This window comes from Sinocyclocheilus grahami, unplaced genomic scaffold, assembly GCF_001515645.1.
Source record: "Sinocyclocheilus grahami isolate Dianchi unplaced genomic scaffold, SAMN03320097.WGS_v1.1 scaffold530.1, whole genome shotgun sequence".
Classification (NCBI taxonomy): domain Eukaryota; kingdom Metazoa; phylum Chordata; class Actinopteri; order Cypriniformes; family Cyprinidae; genus Sinocyclocheilus; species Sinocyclocheilus grahami.
In genome coordinates, this window is record NW_015505709.1 from 309,301 (window position 1) to 337,080 (window position 27,780).

Below are 27,780 nucleotides of genomic sequence, written 5' to 3' on the forward strand. Positions count from 1 at the left end.
CTTTGGTAAATCAGTCGCAGTTTTGGCGCAGGCTTTGCAAACAGACTTTTACTGTAAGATATGGACCTGACAGTAATACCACAACATGTAAGTAACTGTGTTAATTCTAATGCCTAATCTGCGATCAGTGATTTCTGATATGTAATTATTCGTGTACAGTCAGATGTTCTTTGACTCAAAATCATTTATTGCTGTTTAAACATCAATAAATCAAACCAGTAATTTAACGGTCAACTACACATTGTTTCTCTTAGTAGCCTGAAAATAATCAGTTTTTTAAATTGTGATTAAATTATATACAGAAAGCGATCAAAGAACGGTCCCTTTATAATCACTGGAGCTGTCATTCACACAGCACGAGTTTATATTCAATGACACAGTCTACACGGCACAATGAGTCTCTTATTTACATCGTGTTTGCACAGTTAGTTATGATGAAAGCATTTGTGAAAGTGCAACACTCGAGTTGCAATGACGAGATAACTGCATTGCGCATAACAGTCTGTCATCGGCTACAATGCTCATCGTTGCAACCTTTCATGCAACGGGAGTAGATCTAAATATAATCAAAACTTTCCATGACTAGTTAATCTCAACAGCTGTAAGAGTAAAAACGTAGTAAATGTTTTTGAGAGAGCTCCACATGTAATGCTTATTTCATATGCAAAGAGGTTTGCCAATCATAGCAATTCCACTGAAGTCTCACAGCAGACATGCCCCTTCAAAACGAGTGTTCAAATCAGTGGGCTAAAATCAGGGTAGAAAATGTCCTTTTATTTCTAAATTATGACAATTTTTTATGTAAAAACCATACCAACATTGTAAGTGCACTTCAGGAAACATTATCAAATGCAAAAAATGCAGTTCATGACCACTTTAATCACTGTACACATGCATAATACATTAATAGACTATTAAATACTTGTGTTACTTGAAGTCCTCTAGTAGTGGCATTATAATTTATTAATTTTACCACATTAACACTGTTATTTCCCTGTTTTATTAATGTGAAGCAGCTTTGAAATAATCTGTATTGTATGAAGCCCTATATAAATATGTGACATACAGTTTGTCTGTAACAGAATTGACAAATTCACCAATTTGTTGACAATAAATATTGCTTGAAAAGTGTTCTTGTGCTATTTCAAATAAATACACAGTTGTATATTTTGCAATGTAATACAAAGACATTCATACATTTTTAAGTGTGGCCTGCATGAAAAAGTTTTTGGGTCACTGCATACAGAGCCGTTTTTATTCTAAATATCATATAAATAATGTGTACACGTTCAAACAAAACCACCAAAAGTTAAGTCATTAATCAGTCTTTGTCTGAAATTGCACCCAATGCCCTTATATAGTGTATTATTTCAGGGGACAGCCGTTTTGGGGGTGGCTGAAACCATAATGCAGTGGTTCCCAACCCTGGTCCATGAGGCACCCCAACACTGCTCATTTTGCATGTCTCTTTTCTCTGACACACCAATTTCAGGTCTTGGAGTCTCTACTAATGAGCTTATGACCTGAATCAGGTGTGTTTGATTAAGGATACATGCAAAACGTGCAGTGCTGGGGTGCCTCCAGGACCAGGGTTGAGAACCACTGCCATAATGGATATTATCCATTCAATCCCATTATGCACTGCAATAATTACTGTACAACTGGTGTACATGGCTAGAGAATACCTATAATGCACTGTGAGGATTGCGTTGAATGGATTCCTGCATCTTGTGAGAAGATGGCATTCGCAGAGGAATCATATTGGTGTAAGTTCAGATATTTTATTATTAAATCACCTTATATTAAATCACGGTCCATCCACAGACAAAAAAAAAAAAAAACAGGCAGAAAGTCAGGTTACGCAACACTAACAGCAGCATCACTCACCTCTCTCACAGGTTCGATCCCAGTATCCGGTACCGGTACAGTCACAGATGAAGCGATTCCAGCCCTCTTTGCAAACGCCGTTGTTTTTGCAGGGGTTGCTGTCACACTGTTTGCCTGTTACTTTGCTGCAGGATGACTTGATTCCAACTCCATTCTGTGCCTCTGCGATCTGGCGAATGTCTTTACTGCGACCGTCTATGAAAAGATCACGGATGCAGCCCACATAGCCATAGTTCAACATAGCGGTCCACAGTTCGGTGGGAAGGACCAGGCCGACACGGTTGTCTGGGAGACCTCCGAGATATAGGTCACCCTCCAGGTCTAGAATCTCATTCTCTCCACTGGCAGTGAATGGAGTCCGACGGCTATTCACAGAGATGATACCTGTTCAAAACAACAACAGGCCGTCAAGAAGGACAAGATAAGCTCACCCAAAATAAGATAATAATGACATGCTGAAAAAATACACACAGAAATAAGTACTCAGTCATTATAAAAGTAGCCATTATAAAAAATATATATATTTGACCACAGAATGCTGCTAACCAATGAGAATCAAGGTAAAACAGTGTAATAAATATAGAAATATACAGACATGCACATTTGTGTTTACATGTTTTTCTATTCCGGTGGGGACTTAAACCTGAATATACAGACTGAATAGACAGACTCATGGGGACTTGTGTCACTGTGGGGAAACAATGGGGAAACAAGCTTATAAATCATACAGAATGTTTGTTTTGTTAGTTTTTTTTGAGAATGTAAAAATGCAGAAAGTTTTTTTTTGTGAGGGGTAGGATTATATATATGGTTAGTGTAGGGCGATAGAATATATAGTTTGTACAGTTTAAAAACCAATACGCCTATGGGGAGTCTCCACAAGGATAGTAAACCAGACGTGTGTGTGTGTGTGTGTGTGTGTGTGTGTGTTTGTGTTAAAGTGCTCTGACACAATGATGTGCTAAAGGATACAGGCAGGCAGGAGTTTCAGAATAGAAACATCAATAGTTCAGTGTGGAGGCACTGGCAGATTGAGGAGGCATTCTGAGTTCCTCTACTGGTCTTTATTATGCAAGTATTCTTGGTCTCTCAACACCCACATGTCTATATATTTGTCTCTGCCTGTTTTTGCTGACAACATACAAGTTGTATGATGGCTATTAATCAGACAAGGAGTTAATCACCATCCATGAACAGATAAAACAACCCATTCACCAAAACTATTCTGACTGTTGTGATTAAAATGAAATGTGAAAAGCAAGCATTATTTCAGCATCAAACATTTTTTTATTATTTACATTATTATGAACAGCCTGTGTAAATAAACATAAATGTCATGTCCAGCTTTGAAATGTACAGATGGCTTTGGTTGATGTTGATTTAATTTTAAATAAAATTTAAATTATAAGTTAAATATAAAAAGTTGCCCTTACATATATAGTGCTGGAAAATGTCTTACAAATTGTAGTCTGTTATTGATTACAAATTATCACATGATGAAAACTGTAGTCAGTAATGTAATTTAGATGACTCTTTTAACGTAATATATTCTGACTACTTTTGGATTACTTTTAGATTACTTATGAAATAACTCATCTAAATGTTTACATTTGAAATATTTGATTTTTTTACCAGCATGCCAATGCGACCATTAACCATGTATGTATATATTTGTTCAAAAATGTTCATAAACCAAAAGCTTTCTGTTCATTTAAATGAAAGAAATGTCAGATTTTAAGCACTGTCTCAGACTTTTGGACTGCTCTGTATAGCATGACCAGAGGCATAAAATAAGAGCCACCCTCTTGTGACTTTAATATGGAGAAGTGTCCATTCTCAGATGTGAAGTTTGTGACAACACGATGATGAAAGCTCTAAATCTGCATTGTAGTCTTCCACAGAACATTTATCCTGTGCTTAAGAAAAAAAAAATCCATACATTTATTATGCTAGATGACTTTTTATTGAAGTCACTTTGTTCACTTTGTTGTCTGCTGTGAAAATGATTTAGAATCAAGCCTAATATGAGTGCTTAATACAGAGAAGTTTAGAAAGGAATTATGTCATTAAGTTACAATTGAGAATAGATTATTTTCGCAGATGAAAGTGCTACATTATTGACTTCTTTTTACAGACAATTTGTTGGCAATTTAGATGTCTTTTTAAAACTTTGCAGAAGTTACTCCAAAACTTACAAATTTGACAGTCTGATGCCAAAATGGAAACTTTTTAAGCTCCACAGTTAAGCAAAAAATATTGTGAATATAGTTGTCTAAAGGGTGTCGTTAGGCATGACACACACAAAAAAAAAAATCACAACATTTCACATCCTCAAGTACTTTAGTGCTTTGGAAAAATGATTCATTTAAACAATATTTTATCAAACAAACTCATTGAGCGTCATGCAGATCTGAAGGATTCAAATTCTTTGCTAAGTTTGGTGCAAAACAACACTTTACTTTTAAGATCCCTGATGTTCTGGAGAAAATGAATCTGCTCACCTGATCTTCCATCTCTCTGGATGTCCACATGGTGCCATGCTCCATCATTAACCTTACTCTGTGTGGCTTTGACTTTAATAGTTCCTGATCCCATGTCCAGCAGAAGATAGAGATTTCCATCTAGAAGTTCCACAGCGAAGAAGTCCACTTTGTTGCTCCTCTGGCTACGAGCATCTTTCTTGTCCTGGGGCTTACCTTGCGTAAAAAGGATTAGTCCATTGGGCTCTGAGGTGCGAAAGTCAAAGGAAATGGAGCCCACACGCTTGGTGTTCCACTTGGGCAGGCTGAGGAAGGATTCTGGTGTCTCAAAAGAGATAGGGTCTAGGGTGGGGACATTCTCACATTTAAACACCACGTCCCCTTGTAGCTTCATTTTGGGGTCTGCGATGCGGGCCAGGCGAGAGAGTTCCAGTCGTATGTCGTTGTTTTTGTAGACCACCTAGAATTGGAGAAACACATCATGGGCAATTGCTAATGAGTATAGGACAACCTAAAAATTAGAGCACCCTTTGCCATTTTTCTAAATTTTTTTATTTTGACTATACTAAAGTAAAAACTACACCTGTGGTTATGCTAAATCAAGGGGTAGTTACTTAATTCATTAAATCCATCTGGTTAGAAGTCATTGGAAAAATGGCTCAGATAAATTTGTTCACTACAGAAAAGATAGTTTTTTTTTTCTCACAGATGTTTTGATATGTTGTTTGTGATACAATTAATTGTAGGCATTTTAAGTATCCTTAATATACAAATATTGACAACTGTGTGGTCCCTGTATGTAATATACTTATCAAGGCATAACAAAATATAAATTAATAGTATTTTAAACAACCAAACAAATAAATAATACTAATTATATATGATAATAATAATGTCATGGTTCTGTTTAGTTAGTTTCATTATCATGGACTTTTAGTTTGTTTTCACTAGTTTCCTGTCTTCTTTTGTTCAGTTTTCAAATAATAATAATAATAATCAGAATCATAATAAATGGCAATGCATGTAATTTGTAATAATTTGTAATAATGTACATTTGTGTGTAAAATTCATAAGGGGAAAAATACAAGCATTACTTCTGAAAGAAAAAAAAACAATTGGAACATTGTCTAAGTCATTTTTATAAATTACAGTATATGCCCTGGACCTATTGGTGAAAATAACACAGCTATTGAAAAGCAAAATCCGCGATACACTAGAATACATTAGAAGATATTCAAAGGATGTGTTGTGATATTGTGCCCATTTACCAAGGCAAAGACTCATATATATAGAGTCAGCTATGCATTATAGCCAAATACAACACAATACAAACCGAGAAGAACTGTAAATTGAAATTCACTCAAGCAGAAAATTAAAAGGCTTTTTCCTTCTTTTCCTCAAAAAAAGAGCTTTTGCTGCTATATAGGACACTATGTGCACAGCAAACAGCAGTTCTGTTAGAGAACACAGCTGTCAGCAAACAGATTTTGAAGCTCCAGGATTACAGATAATCCTGGAAGATTTGACAGTAAATCAACACAGGTGCCCTTTATAGTAACTGCAGCGACTGCAGAGAGAGAGAGACAGAGCGTGATGAACTCTGGAAAGAGTTACTAACATTATCACATTTCTTTTCTCTACCTATAATCTGGCCTGGATCAGCACCGGTCTACCATCAACCCCAATTATTCCACGCTTCCTAATCATCTGTGTTGCAGAGATGTGCCAATATAGCAGTAGGTTTCCAGAAGTAAACAATCCTATACATTTTCCAGAAATAAACAGTTTTTAACATTAACATATACACCTTTCAAAACAGACCCACCCTGAACTCTGAGATTAGGACAAACTGAATGTCACTGGCCAAGTTCTTCGATATGTCTCACCCCAAGCCACCATAGTTATGCTACAATTGTAGAGAGAGAGCGAGAGAGAGAGTAAAACTGTTCTTTAAACAGTCCCTGGTGAAACAAAAATACAAAGCCTTTTCAATGCTGAAACCCAGAAAATGTTTCCTCAGCGCTTCTGTTCCTTTCCTCCAATCAACATTTCCTGCACTGGAATGTAGTTATGCCTCAGGTTATGTTTCCAATGGCCATTACCTCTAACCGATCGATAGCAGTATAATGGAAAATAATTTGCAGAAAGATAGTGTGGGTAGGGAAGTCCACATACTCAGATACATTATCTAAAGTTACACCCTCGCTTTATCACCTTATCCGGGGGCCATCCTCTGTCCACAGAGTGCCATTTATAATCAAAGTCGGCCTTTAACAACTCTACAGGTTCTCTGTCTTGACTCTCTCCCTCTGTGAGCATGGGGGCTGCTTGGTATCGAATGAGCTCTGGGAGCGGGGAGTGGACCCTAATCTATCTAGGCTCAGTGTCTTATCATGTTATAGGGATCTTGGTGCTGCATTAGGCCCGGGATTAATGAGAAGTGCCACTAAGTAGAAACACGTAGACACATAGGGAGAAGCACCGGCTGACACAGTTGGGGGGTGAGATGAAGATACGCATCATTAGTGAAAATCAATATTTCAGAGGAGAAAATTCCAGAGTTGTTACAACATAACTGTGTTATAAGACATATTTACAACGTAAATATATTTTAGTACTGTATTTTCAAATCATATCCATGTTAACACCATCACAATTCTACATAAATAATAAATCATTTGAGGTAACATTTTGATACTTATTTGTTATTGTTAACTAGTCATTTTGTATCATTGTGCCACAGATCTTGGTGAACAAGAATCAATTATGAAACAAGTACATAAAAAAAGTGTTCAAAATTGTCTCCTTGCCTTCAAATTCAAAAAGGTAAGTTTATAATAATTATTTATAATTTGAGCTGTTGGGTCAGATTTTTGCAGGAAATGTCAGTCTTATGTCATTCGTATTTGTGTCGTAATGTCAACATCTATAAACAAAGAGAAGAGGGTCCAGCTATCAGAGCGCATGCATGGAGCGATCAGAGGTGTGTTAATATTTCTGACAGCTTGTAGCCGTAACTGATGAGCAACATCAACACAATGAATTGTTCAAGAAGACAACCATCGGAGGAATCATCTGTTGTTTCAACAAAGAAACCTTGTTCAGAAAAGATCTTACAAGCAAAAAGGGAAGTGACAGAGAGCTTGTAATAAAACATCGGACTGGCATTTCAGAGATGGTGACAACTCAAGAGATTTAAAGGATTTTAAACCAACCAGAGATAGACTTTTTTTGTGTTTGACAAATAAAATATCTAGCAACTGTTATGTCAAATGTCAGCATTTGTAACTTTTGTTAACAAAAGCAGCAACTTTTGTAACATTGTTAATTTTAAAACATTTATTTCCGATAAGCCATAATAACAGTTGAAGACTTGCTCAAAAGACAAAACTTATGGATATTCATATAATTTCTATTTTTGAGGGGGTGAGATCAGACATTGTTGATTACATTCGCTCTGATAAAATGATCGCCTGTAACCATGAGTAAAAAAGGTATGTGCTGACGAGCTCATCCAAAGGCCAACTTAAAGGGGTCATATGATGCGATTTCAAGTTTTCCTTTCTCTTTGGAGTGTTACAAGCTCTTGGTGCATAAAGAAGGTCTGTAAAGTTGCAAAGACTAAAGTCTCAAATCCAAAGAGATATTCTTTATAAAAATTAAGGGTCAACTACGCCTACCTAATATGCCCCCACATATCTACATCACTATGTGGAAATATTAGCATAATGCAGCCCAAATGTGCACGCAAAGAAAGAAGGCGTGGTTTCAGGAACAGCAGTAGTGTTGATGCAGCCATGACAGGGAGACGGTGTATGTTTCAGTGCAAAAGCAAAATCCCATTATTTGGCCTTCCGGAAGTAGATGCAAATAGGAATCATTGGTTAAGATTTATTTACAACAGAACAGCACAGTCCAGATGTTTGAATTTGTGCAACGCATTTTATGGACGACAATTTTTTGAACCTAGAAGAGTACAAGGCTGGCTGTGCACAAAGTCTATTTCTAAAAAAAAAAAAAGGGTCAATTCCGACTTTGCTATGACAATCTGCATCATCACTGTGTCTGTCACACGACTTTGTTGCCCTTTTGAGCTTGAACTGATGGTAAAACTAACGACATTATTAACTGTCTTGATATTTACTTTGAAAGCTGAAGCGATTATGGTAAGGGGCGTTACATTTCTGACGCGTGCTTGTGGTGTTCGGCCAATCACAATGCACTGGGTCAGCTGGCCAATCAGATCAGACTGCGCTTGTCAAAGGAGGCGGCTTTGTTGAAAACGACGTGTTTGAGAGAGGCGGGGCATAGAGGACCTGCTATAATGTACAGTATTTGAAAAATAATGTGTTTTTTGAACATTAAAGCTTGTCAACATATTCTGTTACACCAAATACACAAAATAATGATCTTTAAAATAGCATCATATGACCCCTTTAACTAACATTATTTAACAGTTCATTCTGTATTGCATGTCACGTGGCAGATTTTAACTCTCTCCCCGCCATTGACAAAATGTTCCATCATGTATGACACAACGCTTCCCTGGCACTGACAGAATTTTCCGGAAATCCATGTTTTCACTGTTATTCATTAGGTGGTGCTATTACGCATCTTCTGAAATAATACAGAATCTCTGGATCCAAAAATAAGCAAAGTTCCAAAAACAGCCAAAGAAGAAGCAGAAACCAGCGATAGAAGCATTGCTTATGTGCATGTAAGCTAATGTGATCATCAAACGTTCAACAGCATATAAATTAAAACTGCCTAAAGCTACTGAACAAAATGTCAAACACACAAAGAGGTTTAGGACTATGCAAGCTTCGGGGTGTTGATGAACATGATCTAATCAATCTATGTTTTGATCATCATTCTGAATCCAATTCGTATCTCAGCTTTTTGTTCAAAATATAGCTTTTTTAGGAAACTTACCCCCTGGTGGAATTGTTACGGCGTGGGACGCGCCTTCCAGGAGGGGGGAGTAATGTCAGACTCTGTTCCGTGTTTTGCTCCCCTCGTGTTCCATGTCCTGGTTTTCCCATGTGTTTCCTTTTGCCCTTATTTGGTTCTTCCTGTTCCTGTTCTGATTATGTTGATTTGTCTCAAGCCATGTTCCTTTAGTCTTATCATTTGTGCTCCTTTATAAGCCTGTCTCCTACGTCCATTCGGTGTCCGATATTGTTTATGACAACCTCATCAGCTACGTGCGTTTTCCTGGTTCCCTTGTGTTGGATTATATTATTAAAATCTCCTTGTTGATGTATCAATGCCTGATCTCCTGAATCTCCTGGTCTTCTCGTTCCTCGCTCCGTGCTCCCTCCCAGTAGCAAATGTAATACCCACATTCATGTGTTTCTAAACCTGTAGGATTGTTTTATCCATACAATGGAAGTCAATGGGCATCGAACTTGCCTGGTTATCAACATTCTTCAAAACATCTTCTGTGCTCAAAGAAAGTCATACAGGTTTGGAACAACTTGAGGGTGAGTGACTTTTTGGGTGGACTAGCCTACTCATTCACATCAAGAACGATAACCATACTCTTACAGAATAGAGAAGGCCACACCACAACTACGGTATTATGATATCTTACGATATCACTTTTAGAGCATTTTTGCACCCAGCTGATGAACAATAAAAACACTCTATGATTCAATCCTAGGCATTTTAAAGTATGCACTGCAATTGTGATCACACAACAGCTGAAGCATGCACTATAAAGAGAACGCTGGTGTAGGCACTAATATAGTTATCTTTATAGTTATTCTTGGTGTGAATGAGACACTGTGTTCTGTCTCAGATGTCCAAAATGGAGGTTTTGTCAGGTTTAGCTCAAACTAAGGTTATTCATTTCTCATAATGATTTTCCCAGTCTCAAGGATCTGTGGATGCCGATGCTGCACAAAAACATGTTATGAAGTGCAAATCTAACATTTTTTTCTGCTTCCTGTAATTCATTTTCTAATGAAGAAATCTGGAAAGGACCTCAGTGTGTCTTTAACTTATGTAAAAAATAAAAAATACATACAGCAATAGCAATTATTTCTGAATGTAAACAAGTAAACATTGAATTTCCCATATTTATTATGTGATGCAGTACATGATGCCATCGCCTCCGGGGAAAGTGTAAAATTATCTGCACAAAAGCAAATGTCATATTTGGAGTCATGGTAGAGATTTTTAATCTCCTGTTGTCAAATGTGCAGACAACAATGGCAGCCACAAGTTCATCACTGAAACACAAGCCAATGCGGTTGCCCCAGAGCCAATAATCATCACCCCAGACTTCCTTTTCTCCACTGTCTGCTATCACATGACCACACAAAGGCCGAAATAGCAATATAACAAACAAGATGCCAAGAAAATATGACAGCATCTAAAAGTCTGATTTCATTAGAATGCTGCCAAATGTACCCTGCATGCACCAGGATAGTGAGATTATAACAGTTATTTACAGATTTTTATGTAAACTAGATTTTTATACGTTTTGAGTGTTTGCCAGGGCACTAGGGTAATTAATAGGATGTTCTGGGTGCTTACTAGACCATATAAATAAGCCCAATAGACCAAATAAGAACTAATACACCTGTCACTTATTCTGTGGAATATGTTGCTTTGTTCTTCATGTGTATCTGTTTTTCAAAGGTCCTGCTATGTTGTTCACTCAATGATTGGATGCCCAAAGGATAACATAGGTTTCACAGACACATTTTTGGGGCAGACCTGACCTGTTAAAAATATGGTAATCATCCCTCTTGGGGTGGTGCAGCTCATCTGTCTAAAAATATAGCATTTAGTCTTAAGCCGTGTGCACACTGTATGACTGTGGCCACGATTTGACCATCTGAGAGAAAGATTCCTCTGATCCTAGGCTAAAATCTGAAGTCTTTGGTTGTTAGTTTGACATGTTCACCGACAGCCGATTAATGACCGTGGCGATCAAATTCTACCTCAGGCGAAATTCTGGCAGTGTCAGAAGATTTGGCGCACAGTCCTGCAGTGTAACTTCTTCTACGACAAACGTCTTGTCTTAGTTTTTAAAGACAAGCCATGATCAAAATGATTGTTGGAGTTTTCGTTGTTATGGTGCATGCCCACTGGAGCCGAGCAGAGTGAGATCTTTTAATTAATTTATATAGAAGTTGAGCTTCACGCTCACTTTCATAGGAATTAACTGAAAACACTCGCTCCGTTAGCAACCATGTCCTTCCTGTGTGTAATGGTCACCTTCACCTTCACCTTCACCAAACATGTCATGGGTTGATGTTTCTTGCACGTGTCTGTTTTTATCGCGTCTTGACTGTTGTATAGTCTGACATTAATAACAGCTGAGATCCTGTGTACAGTGTGACATGAGGATCATGCTTGTACATTCTGAGAAGTATCAATCGTAAAGGACTATTATAAATTGCACAGTGTGCGCCCGGCTTTAGTGATAGTATTTGACTAACTGGGGCCAAGATCATGAAGCAGATAGACTGAGCTAACCAACCGCCTGATGGCCGCCTCATGTCACAGAAGTCAGATAAATCTTAGCACATAGAAACACCTGAACCCATTTAAGGGAAATAATTTAATTGATGTTCAACAATAAAAAAATATATAATACAGATAAACAAATTATAATGTGTTTGATGAAGATTAGATCCCTTTCTAAAAAAGTACTTTTTGTAAATTATATGACCACAGATCATTACCTAGATGTGCTTTATTTGACAGAAACCTGCCTAAAACCAGAAGATTACATTACTTTAAATGAGTCTACCCCACAAGGATACTGTTATAACCATGGGTTATAACAGTATCCTTTTGACATTTGTACTAGCAATGACATACAGACTTTATCAAAGAATTTGCTGATTTTCTATTTGAATTAGAACTGGCTACAGATAAATTCTTAACTGTTGGTTATTTTAATATCTATGTAGATAACCGAATAGATGCACTGAGATTGATATTTATAGGCATTTTAAACTCCATTAGAATTAGACAATCCATGTCAGGACATACTTGTAATTATACTTTAGATTTAATATTGTCACTTAGAATCAGTTTTGAAGGAAACAGGCATTGAAATTCTGCAGCAGAGAAATGTCATCTCAGATCATTATCTAGTCTTGTGTATACTCTATTTAATCAAAGTCAGAAAATTAACTCCTTGTTACAAATATGGAAGAACTATCACTTCTACCACAAAAGATTGCTTTGTTAATAATCGTTCTTATTTTGTCTCAACTCCTTGGCATATCCAATAGCTTAGAAAAACGTACTCATTTACTAACGTAACCTCGGTTCCCTGAGATACGGGAACCAGTACTGCGTCTTGCTAGATGCATATGGGGAAAAAAAACTTTTTTTCTCCTGAACTGAAGCCTATTTAATTCACGCAGTGAAACTGCACGGCCATTGGTTCGTGCAGGGCTTTAAAACGAACCAATGGCGCGACAGCGGAGCTGCACGAGCCTATGGCGATGAAGCCCGCCAAAGCCCGCCAGAATGGGTGGGGCATCTGGCTATATAAGCGGGCGCTCGCCACAGGATTCTCAGGTTTACTTCGACTGAAGCGATGACTGAGTCGTGCAGCTACATAGCACGGCAAGCAACGCAGTTCTCGTATCCCAGGGAACCGAGGTTACGTTAGTAACCGAGTACGTTCCCTTTCGATACTTCACTCGTACTGCGTCTTACTAGACACATATGGGAACAGTCCAATCACGCTGTGCTAATGTAGTGGAACGACTAAAGGTATAACTTCCATAAGCAACCAATGCTTATAGAGAAGTCAACAATAACCCAAGGCTAAAGCGGGCTGAGCTTTCTAGGTCACACCCGGCCTGGTTAATCGTTCCAGAGTATACCCGTAACTTCGACACCCAGGGGTCGAGAGCTAACAGGTGAACAATACCAGAGAACTTGGGTGCGGTACGGCCAAGGGCTCTCTGTCATGTCTGTTTACGCAGCGCATGCCATTTCAAGCAGAAAGAACCCTGGCCTGTAAGGCCGGAACTTCCAGGTTATAAAACCGTGTGGACGTCGAGGCCCAGCCGGCCGCCTCACAAATATCCGCAATGGACACACCACTGGACCATGCCCACGACGAGGCGATGCCTCTAGTCAAGTGGGCCCGTACTCCAATGGGGCATTGGAGGCCCAAGGAAGAGTATGCTAGCGAGATGGCGTCTACTATCCATCTAGAGAGTCTTTACTTCGTAACCGGAAACCCCTTGGTGCAGTTACCGAAGTTGACAAAGAGTTGTTACGATCGCCTATAGGGAGCGGAACGCTCAATATAGATTCTCAACGCCCCGACGGGGCAGAGCAGAGATAGCTCTCTGTCCTCTTCAGTTGGAGGAAGCGCGGAGAGCGTAATGACCTGTGCTCTGAACGGAGTGGAGAGCACTTTAGGTACGTAACCGTGCATCGGTTTCAGGATGACTTTAGAGTCGTTAGGCCCGAATTCCAGACAGGCAGGGCAAATTGAGATTCGCTTTACTGATGCTAGTGCTAGAAGCAAAGCAGTCTTTAGCGATAGCAACCTAATGTTGGCGGCTTGTACCGGCTTGTAGCGCCTCGAAAGCGGGGCCCTTCAGGGCCCTCAGCACAGTAGGCAGGTTCCATGAAGGGATGGTAGGGGGACGAGGCGGATTCATCCTCCTTGCACCCTTCAGGAAGCGGATGACTGCGCTATTTCTGCCCACTGATTGGCCCTCAATAGCCGCCACACAGACTTTGAGCATGGATGGGGAGCGACCCTTATCCAGCAGGTCTTGTAGAAAAGACAGCACCTCTGCTAATTCGGAAGTGAGAGGGTCTTTGCCACGGTTTAAACACCAGGCGGAGAAAAAATACCACTTTAAGGCATAGAGGCGTCTAGTAGACTGAGCTCTAGCCTCCGACATTGTGTTTAAGACTCTGGGAGGCACGAAGGCTCCCGTTGAGCGGCCAGAGGTGTAGGGCCCATAGGTCGGGCCGAGGATGCCATAATGTCCCGTTCGCTTGAGAGAGGAGATCCTGTCTCAGTGGAACAGGCCAAGGGGCCGCTATCAGTAGCTGAGTCAGCTCTGATAGCCACAGCTGGTTCATCCACAGGGGGGCTACCAGGAGAACCCTGTGTTTTTGTTCCCTCACTCGCCTGATTACCTGTGGGATCAGAGCGATCGGGGGGAAAGCATTAAGAAGGAGGTTGGGCCAATCGTGGGCCAACGCGTCCCTGGTCTTTGAGAAATAAATTTGGCAGTGAGAGTTGTCTTCTGAAGCAAAGAGGTCTACCTCGGCCTTGCCGAAGATCTCCCAGATTTTCTGAACCGTTTGCGGATGGAGCGTCCATTCTCCTGAGGGGACATTGCTCCTTGATAACATGTCCGCTCCCCGGTTCAATTTGTTCTTCCAGAGGGTCAGGGCCGATACACAGGCCTGACTCACCCTGATATGCAGGCATCCGTGACACCACGCATGGAATGGAACCTGTGGTTTCAACCAGCGCTGAAGGGGGCGCATACGCAGCAGACACAACTGTAACACTGGAGATGCTGCTGCCATAAGGCCCAGTATCCTTTGAAACGCTTTGAGAGGGCGAGCGGTACCGATCTTAAAGGAGGTCGCCAGCCTCCGTATGGCCAGAGCTCGTTCTGGCATGACTACAGCTTTCATTTGAGCTGAGTCGAAGATTGTTCCCATGAACGAGATTCGTTGGCTGGGAAGCAATGAGCTCTTGGCAAAATTGACCCTGAGTCCCAGGCACTCCAGGTGGCTGAGGAGGAGGGCTCTGTGAGATATTAGTTCTGCCTCCGACTGGGCCAGGACGACCCAGTCGTCGAGGTAATTGACAATACGGACTCCCATCTGTCTCAGAGGGAAAAGAGCCGCATCCATGCACTTCGTAAAAGTGCGGGGGGCCAGGGACAGCCCGAAGGGAAGGACCGTATATTGATAAGCCACACCTTCGAAGGCGAATCTCAACAATGACCTGTGACGAGGGGCTATCTGGATGTGAAAGTATGCATTTTTCAGGTCCAGGGAAAAGAACCAGTCTCTCGAGTGAATTTGCGCGAGGATCTGTTTCAGTGTAATCATCCTGAACGACCTCTTCATGAGGGCGCGATTCAGGTGTCTGAGATCGAGGATGGGCCGGAGGCCACCATCTCTTTTGGGGATGAGGAAGTAACGACTGTAAAGGCCTGACTCGCTCTGGGCTGGAGGAACCGAACGGAGCTGAACGGGGTGTCAAGAGGTGTAAGAGAGGCTGCTTGAGGGGCGGCCCGTCCGTGACGAGATCTGACCCCATCCTCTTCCTTTCTCATGGATCAGGATGACGCCTAAGGCGCTGGGTCCAACACAATCTTGGGTCAGGGTCCCTGGCGCTTAGGAAGAGGGTAGCGTCGAACGGAGCTGAACGGGGTGTCAAGAGGTGTAAGAGAGGCTGCTTGAGGGGCGGCCCGTCCGTGACGAGATCTGACCCCATCCTCTTCCTTTCTCATGGATCAGGATGACGCCTAAGGCGCTGGGTCCAACACAATCTTGGGTCAGGGTCCCTGGCGCTTAGGAAGAGGGTAGCGTCTGGCCGAGCGAGAGCCTCCCGTGTCTGCTGCACTTTAACGGGCTGAATAGCGGGGGTGGCAGGTGCTGGTTTCGCAGGCTACTGGGTCGGCGCAGATTTTGGGTGAGCTGAGACGGCAGCGGAGCTGGAGCGCTTAGGCAGGAAATGTCGCATCGCCTGGGACGATTTCTGTGCCTCCGTGAAGCGTTCAGCAAACCCTTCGACCGCTGGGCCGAAAAGGCTCTTGGGGGAGACAGGAGCATCGAGGAAGGGGATCTTATCCGCGTCCTTCATCTCCGTCAGCGTCAACCATAAATGGTGAGCACCACAAGGCTGGCCATCGATCTCCCAATCGCCTGGGCGGTGGTCTTGGTGGCGCGTAGAGCCAGGACTGTCGTGTTCCTCAGATCCCTGAGGGTAGCAGGGTCCAGGCCAGACTCGGAGGATGCAAGGATTTTGGCCTGGAAGACCTGAAGGACTGCCATAGAATGAAGCGCCGCGGCCGCCTGTCCAGCTGAGGTGTAGGCGCGTTCAGCGAGAGCTGAAGTAGTCCTACAGGCTTAGACGGGTGAGCGGCCTTCGCTCTCCAGCCGATGGCCGTGGGCGGGCTGAGATGCGCGGCCACTGACTCACCTAGGGGAGGCAGCTTATCGTACCCCTTTTCTTCAGCGCCGTCGATGGAGGTGAGGGCGGATGAAGAGGCAGTACGGAGGCGGGCGGAGTATGGAGCGCACCACAATCTGGTGAGCTCGTCGTGGACCTCCGGGAAGAACGGAGAGGTACTCTGGAGGGGACCACTCTAAACCCAGCTCTTCGACCGCCTTGGAGAGGATATGGAGAAGCTCAGTATCCGTCCCGTCTTTGGTGGCACTGGGCGTGAATGATCTGTGAGCGGAGAGAGGCGAGACTAAAACTCTCGCAATGAGAGCAATTAGCTCCCGTGAGCGCAGCTTCCGCATGGGATTTCCCCTAGCAGGAAACGCACTCCGTGTGGCCGTCATCGGGGGGGACAGCAGGGGGGACCCGCACGAGCCGCAATAACGGCGCGGAATTTGCAACAATGAGAGGTGAGAGGTCCCAATTCCAGCTGCGAAGGCATGTCAATGGCGAGTGGCTTCGGATCAGCTTGAGACGTAGAGTCGTCGCTGAAGGAGAAGAAATCTGAGAATCCTGTGGCGAGCGCCCACTTATACAGCCAGATGCCCCGCCCATTCTGGTGGGCTTTGGCGGGCTTCGTCACCATAGGCTCGTGCAGGTCTGCTGCCACACCATTGGTTCGCTTTTTCGAACCAATGGCCGTACAGTTTCACTGCGTGAATGAAATAGGCTTCAGTTCAGGAGAAAAAAGGCTTTTTTCCCATATGCGTCTAGCAAGACGCAGTACAAGTTAAGATATCGAAAGGGAACTTAATGTAGCAACAGAAACATCTAGGTTACGTATGTAACCCCCTTTCCCTGAAGAAGGGAACAGAGACATTACGTCATTACAACTGACAAATTGGGATTTTGCCTGAGTCACCTTCGAGTGTAATAAAATTAACCAATGTCCAAAGTCATGCACCCCACCCCGCATCGCGAGTATATAAGGAAGATTCCTCCTTCAGGGAACGAGGGTTACATACCTAACTAGGGCTGTGCGATTAATCGAAATCGCAATTTGAGACGTTGCGATTTCCTAATCGCAAAGCCTGCGATGTGGACGCGATATTACTCTGTTCCAGAGCATATGCATGACTGTCAGCCTTCAGTTGCAGTCTTACTTGCCCTGGGCAAGAGTGAGCGCACCTCCATTCTCCCCAATCAGCACTGCTCTAGCAAATTGCGTAAACACCCACCATTAAAAAAAAAAAAACGGAAAGCGGGACGGGAGAGAGACAGAGTGGGATTATGGCGTCTACTGGGTCAGATCGATAGTTAGGCAAATTAAAACTAAAGAAAACCGCATGCAACTTAAGCTTTGAAATGACAGACAGCGAACAAAAAATGTAATTTGCAAGAGCTGCGTCACAGCGCATATCAAAAGCTCCCGTATCGGTTCTGTTTTCAGTACTGGAGAATAAAAGATACATTCTTTTTGTTAGTACGTGAACGATATCTTATACATTTCATCTCCCCAACAGATTAATTTGAAATAAGTTTGTAATGCATGTTGGCTATTCCCAATTCAGAAGAGCGCACACACAGCCTGTTTCTGTGAATGCTTCTCATACGCGCTCCTCTCTACCCCATGTGGCGCGAATCCCGCATCACGGATGAGCCGTTCATGCTTGCCGTACTCACGCAGCCTGTCTTGTAATGCTCGTTTATACTCGCACCCGGCTCCGCACCGCAAGTCTTCACGAGCGCATCTGGCAGTATGGATGAGGCCTGACGTACGCGCGCAACCTGTCTCGCCTCGCGCCTAGCTCCACGTTTAAAACGAATGTAAATTCAGTCTAACTGCTTGCTAATTTCACTTGGATGAAATGAAACATTCAGCACATTTTCCACTTGCTCTTAAAATCCCAAATACTTAAAATGAATAAATCAGCCTATGTAACATATGTAATACTTTAATAATTGACTTAAATCGCAATCGCAATATCTGTCAAAAAAATCACAATTTGATATTTTCCCCCAAATCGCACAGCCCTATACCTAACCAAGACATTCCCATTCAGTTAGCCACGTTCAACGTTATGTCAGAACGACTGAAGAATTGGGATCCCTATCAAAACACCACCATTGCTGCCACTTCCAGTGCCCTGCCTAAGCCAGCGAATCCCCCCGCAACTGCTGGGGCGGAAGACAGGACAGGACTTAGAACGAGAAGTGTTCATCATTGCTGTTCCGTACAGTGAGATATTTGGAAAACAGTGGGGAAGCGTACCCCCATAAGGGAGTGCTACGGAAACCACATCTTACACGTAGGAGGTAACGTGAAAATTACACACATGGACTGACCAATCAGGCCAGTGCTACATATGGAAAGTCTCAGTGGTAGACTAACATGGGTCCAGTCACTACAGAGCAGCTCTGCCAGCGAAAGATATGGGCTCACCATGAGGGAAGCCGTACTGTGGAAGAATACACATGTAGGATCGCCCAAAGGGGGAATAAAGCGCATGGGCACCAAGCCTAGCACAGGGGCTGACCTTGGGCATGCACACGAGTACTAGACCGGGCATCTAGCACTCCATCACGGCTGACTGCCGAACGTGAGGCATGAACAGGACAGAGCAGAGCAAGGGTTGGGTCTGCCTCCTCCAAGGGCAGCTCTTCCAGGTTCAACACCTGATCCCTAAAGGGCTTAGTGGGAACCTTGGGCACATATCCGGCCACAATTCCAGGCATGATTCGCTGAACAAAAATGCCTGCAGGTCCCCTACCCTCTTAACGAAAGCCAGTGCAGTCAGAAGCACCGTCTTTAGAGTCAGGAATTTGAGCTCTACTGACTGCAGAGGTTTGAAAGGCTCCCCCTGTAAAGCCGTTAGGACCAAGGGGAGATCCCAAGAGGGTACCAGGTGAGAGTGAGGAGGATTTAGTCTCCTCGCACCCATAAGGAGCCTGATGATCAGGTCGTGCTTCCCTACAGACTTACCTTCTACTGCATCATGATGTGCGGCGATAGCGGCAGCATAAACTTTCAGGGTGCCTTCGCTCCAACCCCTCTTGCAAAAAAGAAAGCACAACCCCGACCGGGCATCTCCGGGGGTCTTCTTGGTGAGAAGAACACCAATCAACATACAAGTTCCACTTCAAAGAATAGGCGTGCCTTGCAGAGGGTGCTCTCGCTGAAGTGATGGTGTTGACTACTGCTGGATCACCTAAAACCTCTGTGTCCCGTTCAAAGACCACATGTGGAGGTTCCAGAGGTCTGGACGCGGGTAACATGTGGTGCCCAGCCCCTGAGAAAGAAGGTACTTCCTGTAACAAGGAGCATCAGTTCCGGAAACCAGGTCCAGTTGGACCAGTATGGCGCAACTGAAAAGGCCTGCACCTCATCCTCCCTGACCTTTCACAGCGTCTGTGTGAGAAGGCTCACTGGGGGAAATGCATATTGCATAAGCCCTGAGGCCAGCTGGGTGCCAGCACATCCATGCCGAGGGTCCCCTCCGTCAGGGAATAAAACAACTGCCAACGGGACATGTCTGGAGAGGCAAACAGGTCTACCTGTGTGTACCCGAAGTGTCTCCAAATCAGCTGGATCGTCTTGGGGTGGAGTCACCATTCCCCCGGAAGTGTGGGCTGTCGTGAGAGCTGTATGATTGAGTTTGCCCGTGATGTGAATGGCACGAAGCGACATCAGATGCTTCTGACTCCAAAGGAGGAGATTGTGGGTGAGTTGCGAAATGTGATGAGAGTGTAGACCACCATGACCACGGTTGATGTACGCAGCCATGCCCATCTTGGGACTTGGACGTGAAGCCAACACTGAAGCGGTCTCATATGAAGCAACCCTAGCTGCGTGACTGTGGCTGCGGATGCCATATGCCCCAGTTTTAGTGGGGCCACTCTTCTACCATTGAACGAGCAGTTCAGCAGTTCAATTTAAGCAGTTCAGCATCAACTGGCTACGCTCGGCTGAGAGACGTGCCGTGAGGTTGACCGAGTCCAACTCCATTCCGAGAAAAGAGATACTCTGCACAAGGGAGAGTTTTCCCTTTTCCCAGTTGACCCGAAGCCCCAAATGGCTGAGGTGACTGAGAACCAGGTCCCTGTGTCCGCACAACCGCCATCACGACTGGGCCAGTATGAGACAGTCATCGAGTTAGTCGAGAATGCGAACGCCTCCTTCCCTCAAAGGAATGAGGGCTGCCTCCACGACTTTCCTAAAGACACGAGGCGACAGGGACAGCCCGAAGGGCAGAACCTTGTACTGATATGCCTGTCCTTCGAGTGCAAAACGGAGAAACGGCCTGTGCCGAGGGAGAATCGAGACATGAAAGTATGTGCCCTTCAGGTCGGTTGCTGCAAACCAATCGTGAGGACGAATGCAATGGAAAATTCTTGGGTATGATGAAGTATGGGCTGTAAAACCCTGACTTCATGTGGGCTGGAGGGACCGGCTCTATCGTGTCCTTCACCAGCAGGACTGCGATCTTTGCCCGCAACACAGGAGCATCTTTGTCCAGCACAGAGGTGAACCGAATGCCCCTGAACTTTGGGGGACACCAGGTGAACTGAATCGCATAGCCAGGTCTGATGGTCTGAGTGAGCCAGTGAGACCGTCTGGGGAGCGCTAGCCAGGCCCCCAGAGACCGTACAAGCAGGAATAGAGGAACCACAGACATACCGCAGTGGGGCAGCGAGGTGGAGCACAGGGGCCCGACCCGTAAAGGCACAGCATCCCGGAGTGGGGTCTGAGTGTGTGGTGCAACACCTACCTGGTCCCACGACTGGGCAGGGGGCGTGTGAGAAGGCATAGCATCCTCGAACCAGGCCCTGGCGAAAGAAGAGGAGGATTAGAGTGGCAAGGCATTGCATCGCACACCGCCATTCCCCCCTCTTGGAACCCCGAGATAGAGGAAACTGCTCTTTTACTGACATTTTCAGTGGCCTTGGAGCCAGTGGCAGAACAAGACAAGAACTCAACAAAAGATTCTCCACCCGGCCCTCATCCAGGGGAAGGAGTGGTGCGTTCACCATCTCCTGAAGAGCAGGATCCTGTATCGCTGGGTCACCCGTCTCAGGAACGCCTCATGCTCTGACACTTTATGGGCCTAGCAGGGGCAGAGACGGGCTGTGCCACTTTCCTACAGTCAGCTCCATGCTACGGTCTAGCTGGAGGCTGCTGCTAAGTCCACGCTGGAGCAGAGGTGGAGGCTGTAGGAGGGTGCCCTCGGTGACAAACAGGCGGAGGAGCTGCAGCAGGATGTGTTTTATAGCCTCTATCTGCTTCTGTGCAGCCGAGAACTGTTAGGCGATGTTCTCTACTGCGTCTTCGAAGAGGCCACCCTGGGAGATTGGGGAGTCGAGAAATCTATATTTGTCGGTCTCCCTCATATCCACCTGGTTTAGCCACAGGTGGCATTACTGGACCACCAAGGTGGTCTTCGCCTGATCCAGAGAACGTGCAGTCACTTTCAGTTGCAGTGAGGTCCATCGCTGTGCGCAGTTCCTGCATCACACCTGGGTCAGAACTACCCTTGTGCAATTGCTTAACCCTCTGAGGTCGATTAACGCGTTTTGAGGCATCTTCTCCTGATCACACCGAAAATAACTTAAATTACACTTTCAGTTTTGATCTTACAGACTTACAGATTACATTAATCGAATCTGTAAAGGGTCTACTTTTATTTGTATACACAGATAATAACAACAGAACTTTGTGCATTTATAAAATAAAGAAAACAAACAGGGTGTGCAGTCTGCCGCCTTGGTCTGCGTAATCTTTATTTAGAAACGCGTCATTAAAATGAACTGTAACTCAGCAAATACTCAACAAAGAGACATGAGAGATATATCTATAGAAAGCTTGACATGTCTACTTTTAAACTAAGCAAGTCTTATCGAAAGCAAATATTCTGTGATAAAGTAATCCATATGAAACCAACGCGATGTCCAGTTTTTCACCTCTCCCTTCATTATCTCTAATGTGACCACGCCCACGCGCTGAGCGCTATTGATATTATAATCATCCACGTGAAGCGCGCGGCGCGTAAACACCCACATCACAGCAAACAAAGCAGCAAGACCTCAAGCTTTACTGTTCGCGTCGCGCTGAGAGGAATAAGACAGAATTCACCTCAAGAAGCTGGATTACCTCAGGAAAAAACATGAGTAAGTATTTTTTATTAACCTACTTGTATTAGTTTTCACATAACTTGTACACATTTTACTAGTTAGACTTTCTCCAAACTATAATTCCTGACTAAATGTATAATCAAGTGAAACATTATGAAGTTTCACTCACAGCATCTAAATGTCACGATGCCAGGATGTTTTTTATGTTCTATAACAGACAGAAATATGATATAAAAGTAATATGAGTTATAATGTCACTAGCCTAATGTCAGTAAGAATGATTAGTCAAAACTTTACTGTGATAGGATAATCTCTGTTCACCTCTCAGTCACACACCTGACAGCTCATTATGCAGCTCATTATGCAGGCCTTTGTCTTCTCAGGTGTGAATCACTCATTATACATGACGATTCACGCCCCCTCGCATATTCCTTTTCTACACAAAAAGTGTCTTAGAAAATTTAAATCAATATATTGTTTTCTGTGAGTGAGTAAACAAGATGATTTTCACATCATTCTGATGAAAAAATTCTAGACTTCAAGATCTGTTCTCAATAGTCCTGTGAACAAATGTTCTGTATGTGTTTTATGGCCTTATTTCAGTGACTTTAAAATTTTAGTTTTTCACTAAGCACGCATAAACGTTGTTTTCTCAAAAACACAATCACATACATATATGCTGCTCACATATTATTGTAGCCCAGTTTGTGCTGATTATGGTGCTACTAAACTTAGTCATTAAAATGTTTATTAGCAACTGAAAAAAGCACAAATGTCAGGACATGTCAAAACTTCTCCAGGGCCCAAAACACCCTCAGACCCCAGAGGGTTAAGCACCTTTGCCTGATAGACCTGCAGGAGGCATGCTAGGAAGATGTGGCCTGTCCAGTGGCTCTGTAGGCCTTGCCTGTGATGTGACTGACTGAAGGGGAACTATGGACTCTCTCTTTTCTAGCACTTTATATACAGTTGCTCCTTTACACTTAAAGAAAATTAAGGAGAACAGTCCGAAACCATGGTATAATGAACACAAATCCCCTCAAGAGAGCAGCCTGGAAAATGGGTATTTTGCATTGCGTGGAAGAACAGTATTTCTACCTACAGAAAGTCCTTAAAAACTGCAAGATCTGCTTACTTTTCAACTTATTTAGAAGAAAACAAACACAACCCTAGGTACACCACATCAGTAATGACTTTGTAAATTGTAAATGTGTAAATTTTTGTAAATTACATGATCAATAATATCAGAGAGAAAATTATAAACATGCAACCGTCTGCTACTGCATGGCATCAGACAGTGCACTATAGACCCCATGAGGAAAAATTATATTAATTATTTGCTATAGGAGAGGTAGAATTGTATATATTGTTACATCATCTAAACCAACAAAATGTATACAGTACTAGACGGTATACCAACTAAGATACTGAAAGATGCGCTTCCAGAAGTTGTACATCCTCTTCTTAATATTATTAATTCATCATTGTCATTAGGATATGTCCCAAAAACTTTCAAGCTGACTGTTATTAAGCCTCTCATAAAAAATACATTATTTGATCCTAGAGAATTAGTTAACTACAGACAGATCTCAAATCTCCCTTTTCTGTCAAAAATACTAGAAAAGGCAGTATCCTCACAACTATGTTTCTTCTTAGTCAGGAATATTACCTGTCAGGATTAAGTATCTCTCATCAGTTACAAATTACTTGCTCTTACCATCTGATCCTGGTTGCATCTCACTACTAGTGTTACTGGATCTAAATGCTGCATTTGATAGTATTGACCACAACGATGTTTTGAATAGGCTTAATAGTAATGTTGGCATTAGTGGAATTGCACTGGCATGGTTCAAATCGTATTTATCTGACTGTCATCGATCTGTAGCAGTAAATGAAGAGGTATCATATCGATCACAACTTCAGTATGGAGACTGCAATTAAGGCTCAGTACTAGGACATGCTACACTTGGGAGATACATTTACGATACATGGTGTTAATTTTCACTGTTATGTTGATGATATTCAGCTCTATATTTCTTCACTGCCTGATGAAATATACCATTTCACAAAATGGAACGAATACAAAAAAAAAACAGAGGTTTTAATTATTAGACCCAAAATTGCTGCATATAATAACCTTGAACACTATCTAACCCTTGATGGCTGCTCTGCCAAGTCTGTGTTGTCAGTTACAAACCTGGGTGTGCTATTTGATAGCAATTTGAAAAGACAAATTTCTAACCATTGTAAAACCGCATTTTACATCTTAAAAATATATCTAAATTATATCTATGTATATAATTTAATATAATATAATATAATTATATGTATATATGCTCTTAGTGTTAAATGCAGAAAAGTCAATTTATGCATTCATGACCACAAGGCTCGATTATTGTTATTCTTTACTGGGTGGTTATCCTGCAGGCTTATAAAACAAACTCCAGCTCATCCAAAATGCTGCATCTAGAGCTCTTACTAGAACTAGGAAGTATGACCATATTAGCCTGGTTCTTGTCACCACTGCATTGCCTCCCAATTAAACATTGCATACATTTTAAAATCTTGCTCATTACTTATAAAGCCCTGAATGGTTTAGCTCCTCAGTACTTACCATCTCCTGAAGATGCTAAATCCTTTTCCCATTTAGCACCCAATGTCTGAAACCGTCTTCCTAGCATTGTTTGGGAGGCAGACACACTCTTTCATTTAAATCTAGATTAAAGATCCACCTCTTTAACATGGCAAGCACATAACACACACATTTCAATAATTCAAATCCCTTAAAGGATTGTTAGGCTACATAAATTAGACCAAATGGAACTGGGAACACTACCCATGACATCTAATGTACTTGTTACATCGTAAGTGGAATGGCACCTATGATAATATTAGTCTGTCTGTTTCAATCTTATTCCAAGGTTACCGCAGTCACCCAGATCCAGTCCGTATCAGTTGGTGGATCAGCACCTTCAGACAACCACAACAAAATGTCACCAGAGACCATGACAATTAGATGAGCCCCAATACAGCACCTTTAGGATGTGGTGGCCAACAAATGTGCAGAAACTGCATAATGCTATTATGTCAATATGGACCAAAATCTCAGAGGAATGTTTCCAGCACCTTGTTGAATCTATGCCATCATGAATTAAGGCAGTTGTAGCGTCTGGAACACTCCAACACACAATATATATTTTGTTAGCTAGATTTCACAAATACTTTGTAACACCCCAGGACGCCGAACAAGACCCTGGTTTCATGGTAACCCGATACATTTACAACCTTGTGGAATGCGAAAGGTAAAAGAGTCAAACAAGGCACTATCAATGTGTACCTAATAAAGTGAGTCAATTTAATCATTCATAAAATCATCATCAAAACATTTGTGTACCTGCCATGAGTCTGAGAATTCACAATGAACAAGTTGGCCTCTTATGTGGAGGTTACTATGCAGTTCTTACTAGGCCTGTTGTTGAACCAATCACATTTTCAGTTTCAAAATTAATTAATTGAGCAAACAGGCAGAGTTAAAAGTCACCTTTTTATTCATGTTTAAGAACCAAATGAGCTGGTTTTAACTGTTAAAGTTTTCTGAGGATTACTGAGGAGTCTGACAAGTGAATTACGGATACTATCCTAGTGCAAACGTGAGGTACATAATGGAAATATGCGTATTAATAGAAATATGTTTGTATGTATTTGTAAGATTAGTTTATTCTGTTCATATCCCTTGGAAGCATAGAATATATACCCATGCATGTGCATCAATGTCTGTATTATGTATTGTATTTTTTTTAAACTTTAAGATAGAAAACTTACTCAAGATGCATGTAAAATGTATCATGTAAAATATAACAACAGAATAATTTTTTTGAACCAGTTTATTGAAATGAACCAGTTCACGGAAATGAATGGGTCTTGCCATCACAAGCGGGTGCTTGACGCACAGGAGGCAATGAGGTTTTCTCAGGGTTTATATCAAGGTTGGGCTTTTGCTTATCATCCTACCATGATCATATCAGAAGTAACCATGGTTGCTAAACAAATAAGATAGGATACTACAGTTGAGATGTTTCTACACCATGGCCCCCAAATCTTACAGTAAATCAACATTTTTTTTTTTGCATGTATGACATTCAGCCAGAAATTTAGACCATTCAACACTGTTGTCATAAAACAGAGTGTAAATGAGGGACGATCCCTATAATAGAGGACGTTTTGCTACACTCACTCTGGCTTTAACTGAAATAAAGTGCCTGCCCTTTTTAGTACTCCTTGGGTAATTCTAACTCGGTAAGTCTTTCATCACTGTTGACACAAGCTGTGTCTTAGAATTTGGCAGGGACAGTCACACGAGCATCCGCAGCTACGCAACTGATATTAATAGCCAGACTGGGGATAGAAAGAAAGAAACCAGTGGCAGATTAAACAGCAGAGACAAGGTGACCTTTCATTATGATGGTTATTATAGACCACCCATGTGTGTCGGGTACTGTGTGCCGTGAGTCTGTGTTTGCGTTTGTCTGTGCATTTCTATGTGCAACTCCTAATGGAATCTGCTTCTAGAGATGGAAAACTTCATGAAATAAGCCATGAATGTCAATTTAACAGAGGGAGGATGTTTCCTGCATGAAACAGCTATTTGGCTCTGATGACTACAGTAGATTACGCAATCTATGTTCAATAATTACATCTAATGATGGAGCTAACGGTGAGATTTCATAAATGAAAACAGCCACTGGCAACTGTAGCAACAAAAAAGACTCCGTATTACAGACACACTGTTAATGAGTCTATATACAGTATAAAACTTGCATAAATAAAGCATGTTTTATACTAGTGTAAAGCATACATAACCAAACTAATGAGAATCAGGTGCACAACCATAATATAGATCATAAAAAATGTAAAAGAGTTGGAACATTTTTGCTCCCAAAAAACATTTAATGAGCTAATCAAAATATAACAAATGTGATGTTTTGAACTACAGTACATGTTTTTCAGCATATTTAAGACTACGTATAGTAATCACATTTTATTAATCAATATCTTTGCTGCCGACCTTCGATGATCCATTTCAGCCATATTAATAAGCAAAAACGACTTAAATTAAACATGACATTTGTTTTTCTTTCTTTTTGTTTCATT

General features: G+C 42.4%; 1 protein-coding gene across 1 annotated transcript in view; it reads right to left on the reverse strand.

Annotated features, from left to right (window-relative positions):
- The window catches only part of LOC107555282 (neurexin-3b-like), a 359,781-nt gene that overhangs the window by 219,025 nt on the left and 112,976 nt on the right, over nt 1-27,780 (reverse strand). The window contains exons 9-10 of the mRNA XM_016238037.1: nt 4,389-4,827; nt 1,888-2,271 (exon numbers count right to left, since the gene is read on the reverse strand). Coding sequence (XP_016093523.1) covers nt 1,888-2,271; nt 4,389-4,827 — 823 coding nt within the window. The remainder of the gene's footprint in view (nt 1-1,887; nt 2,272-4,388; nt 4,828-27,780) is intronic.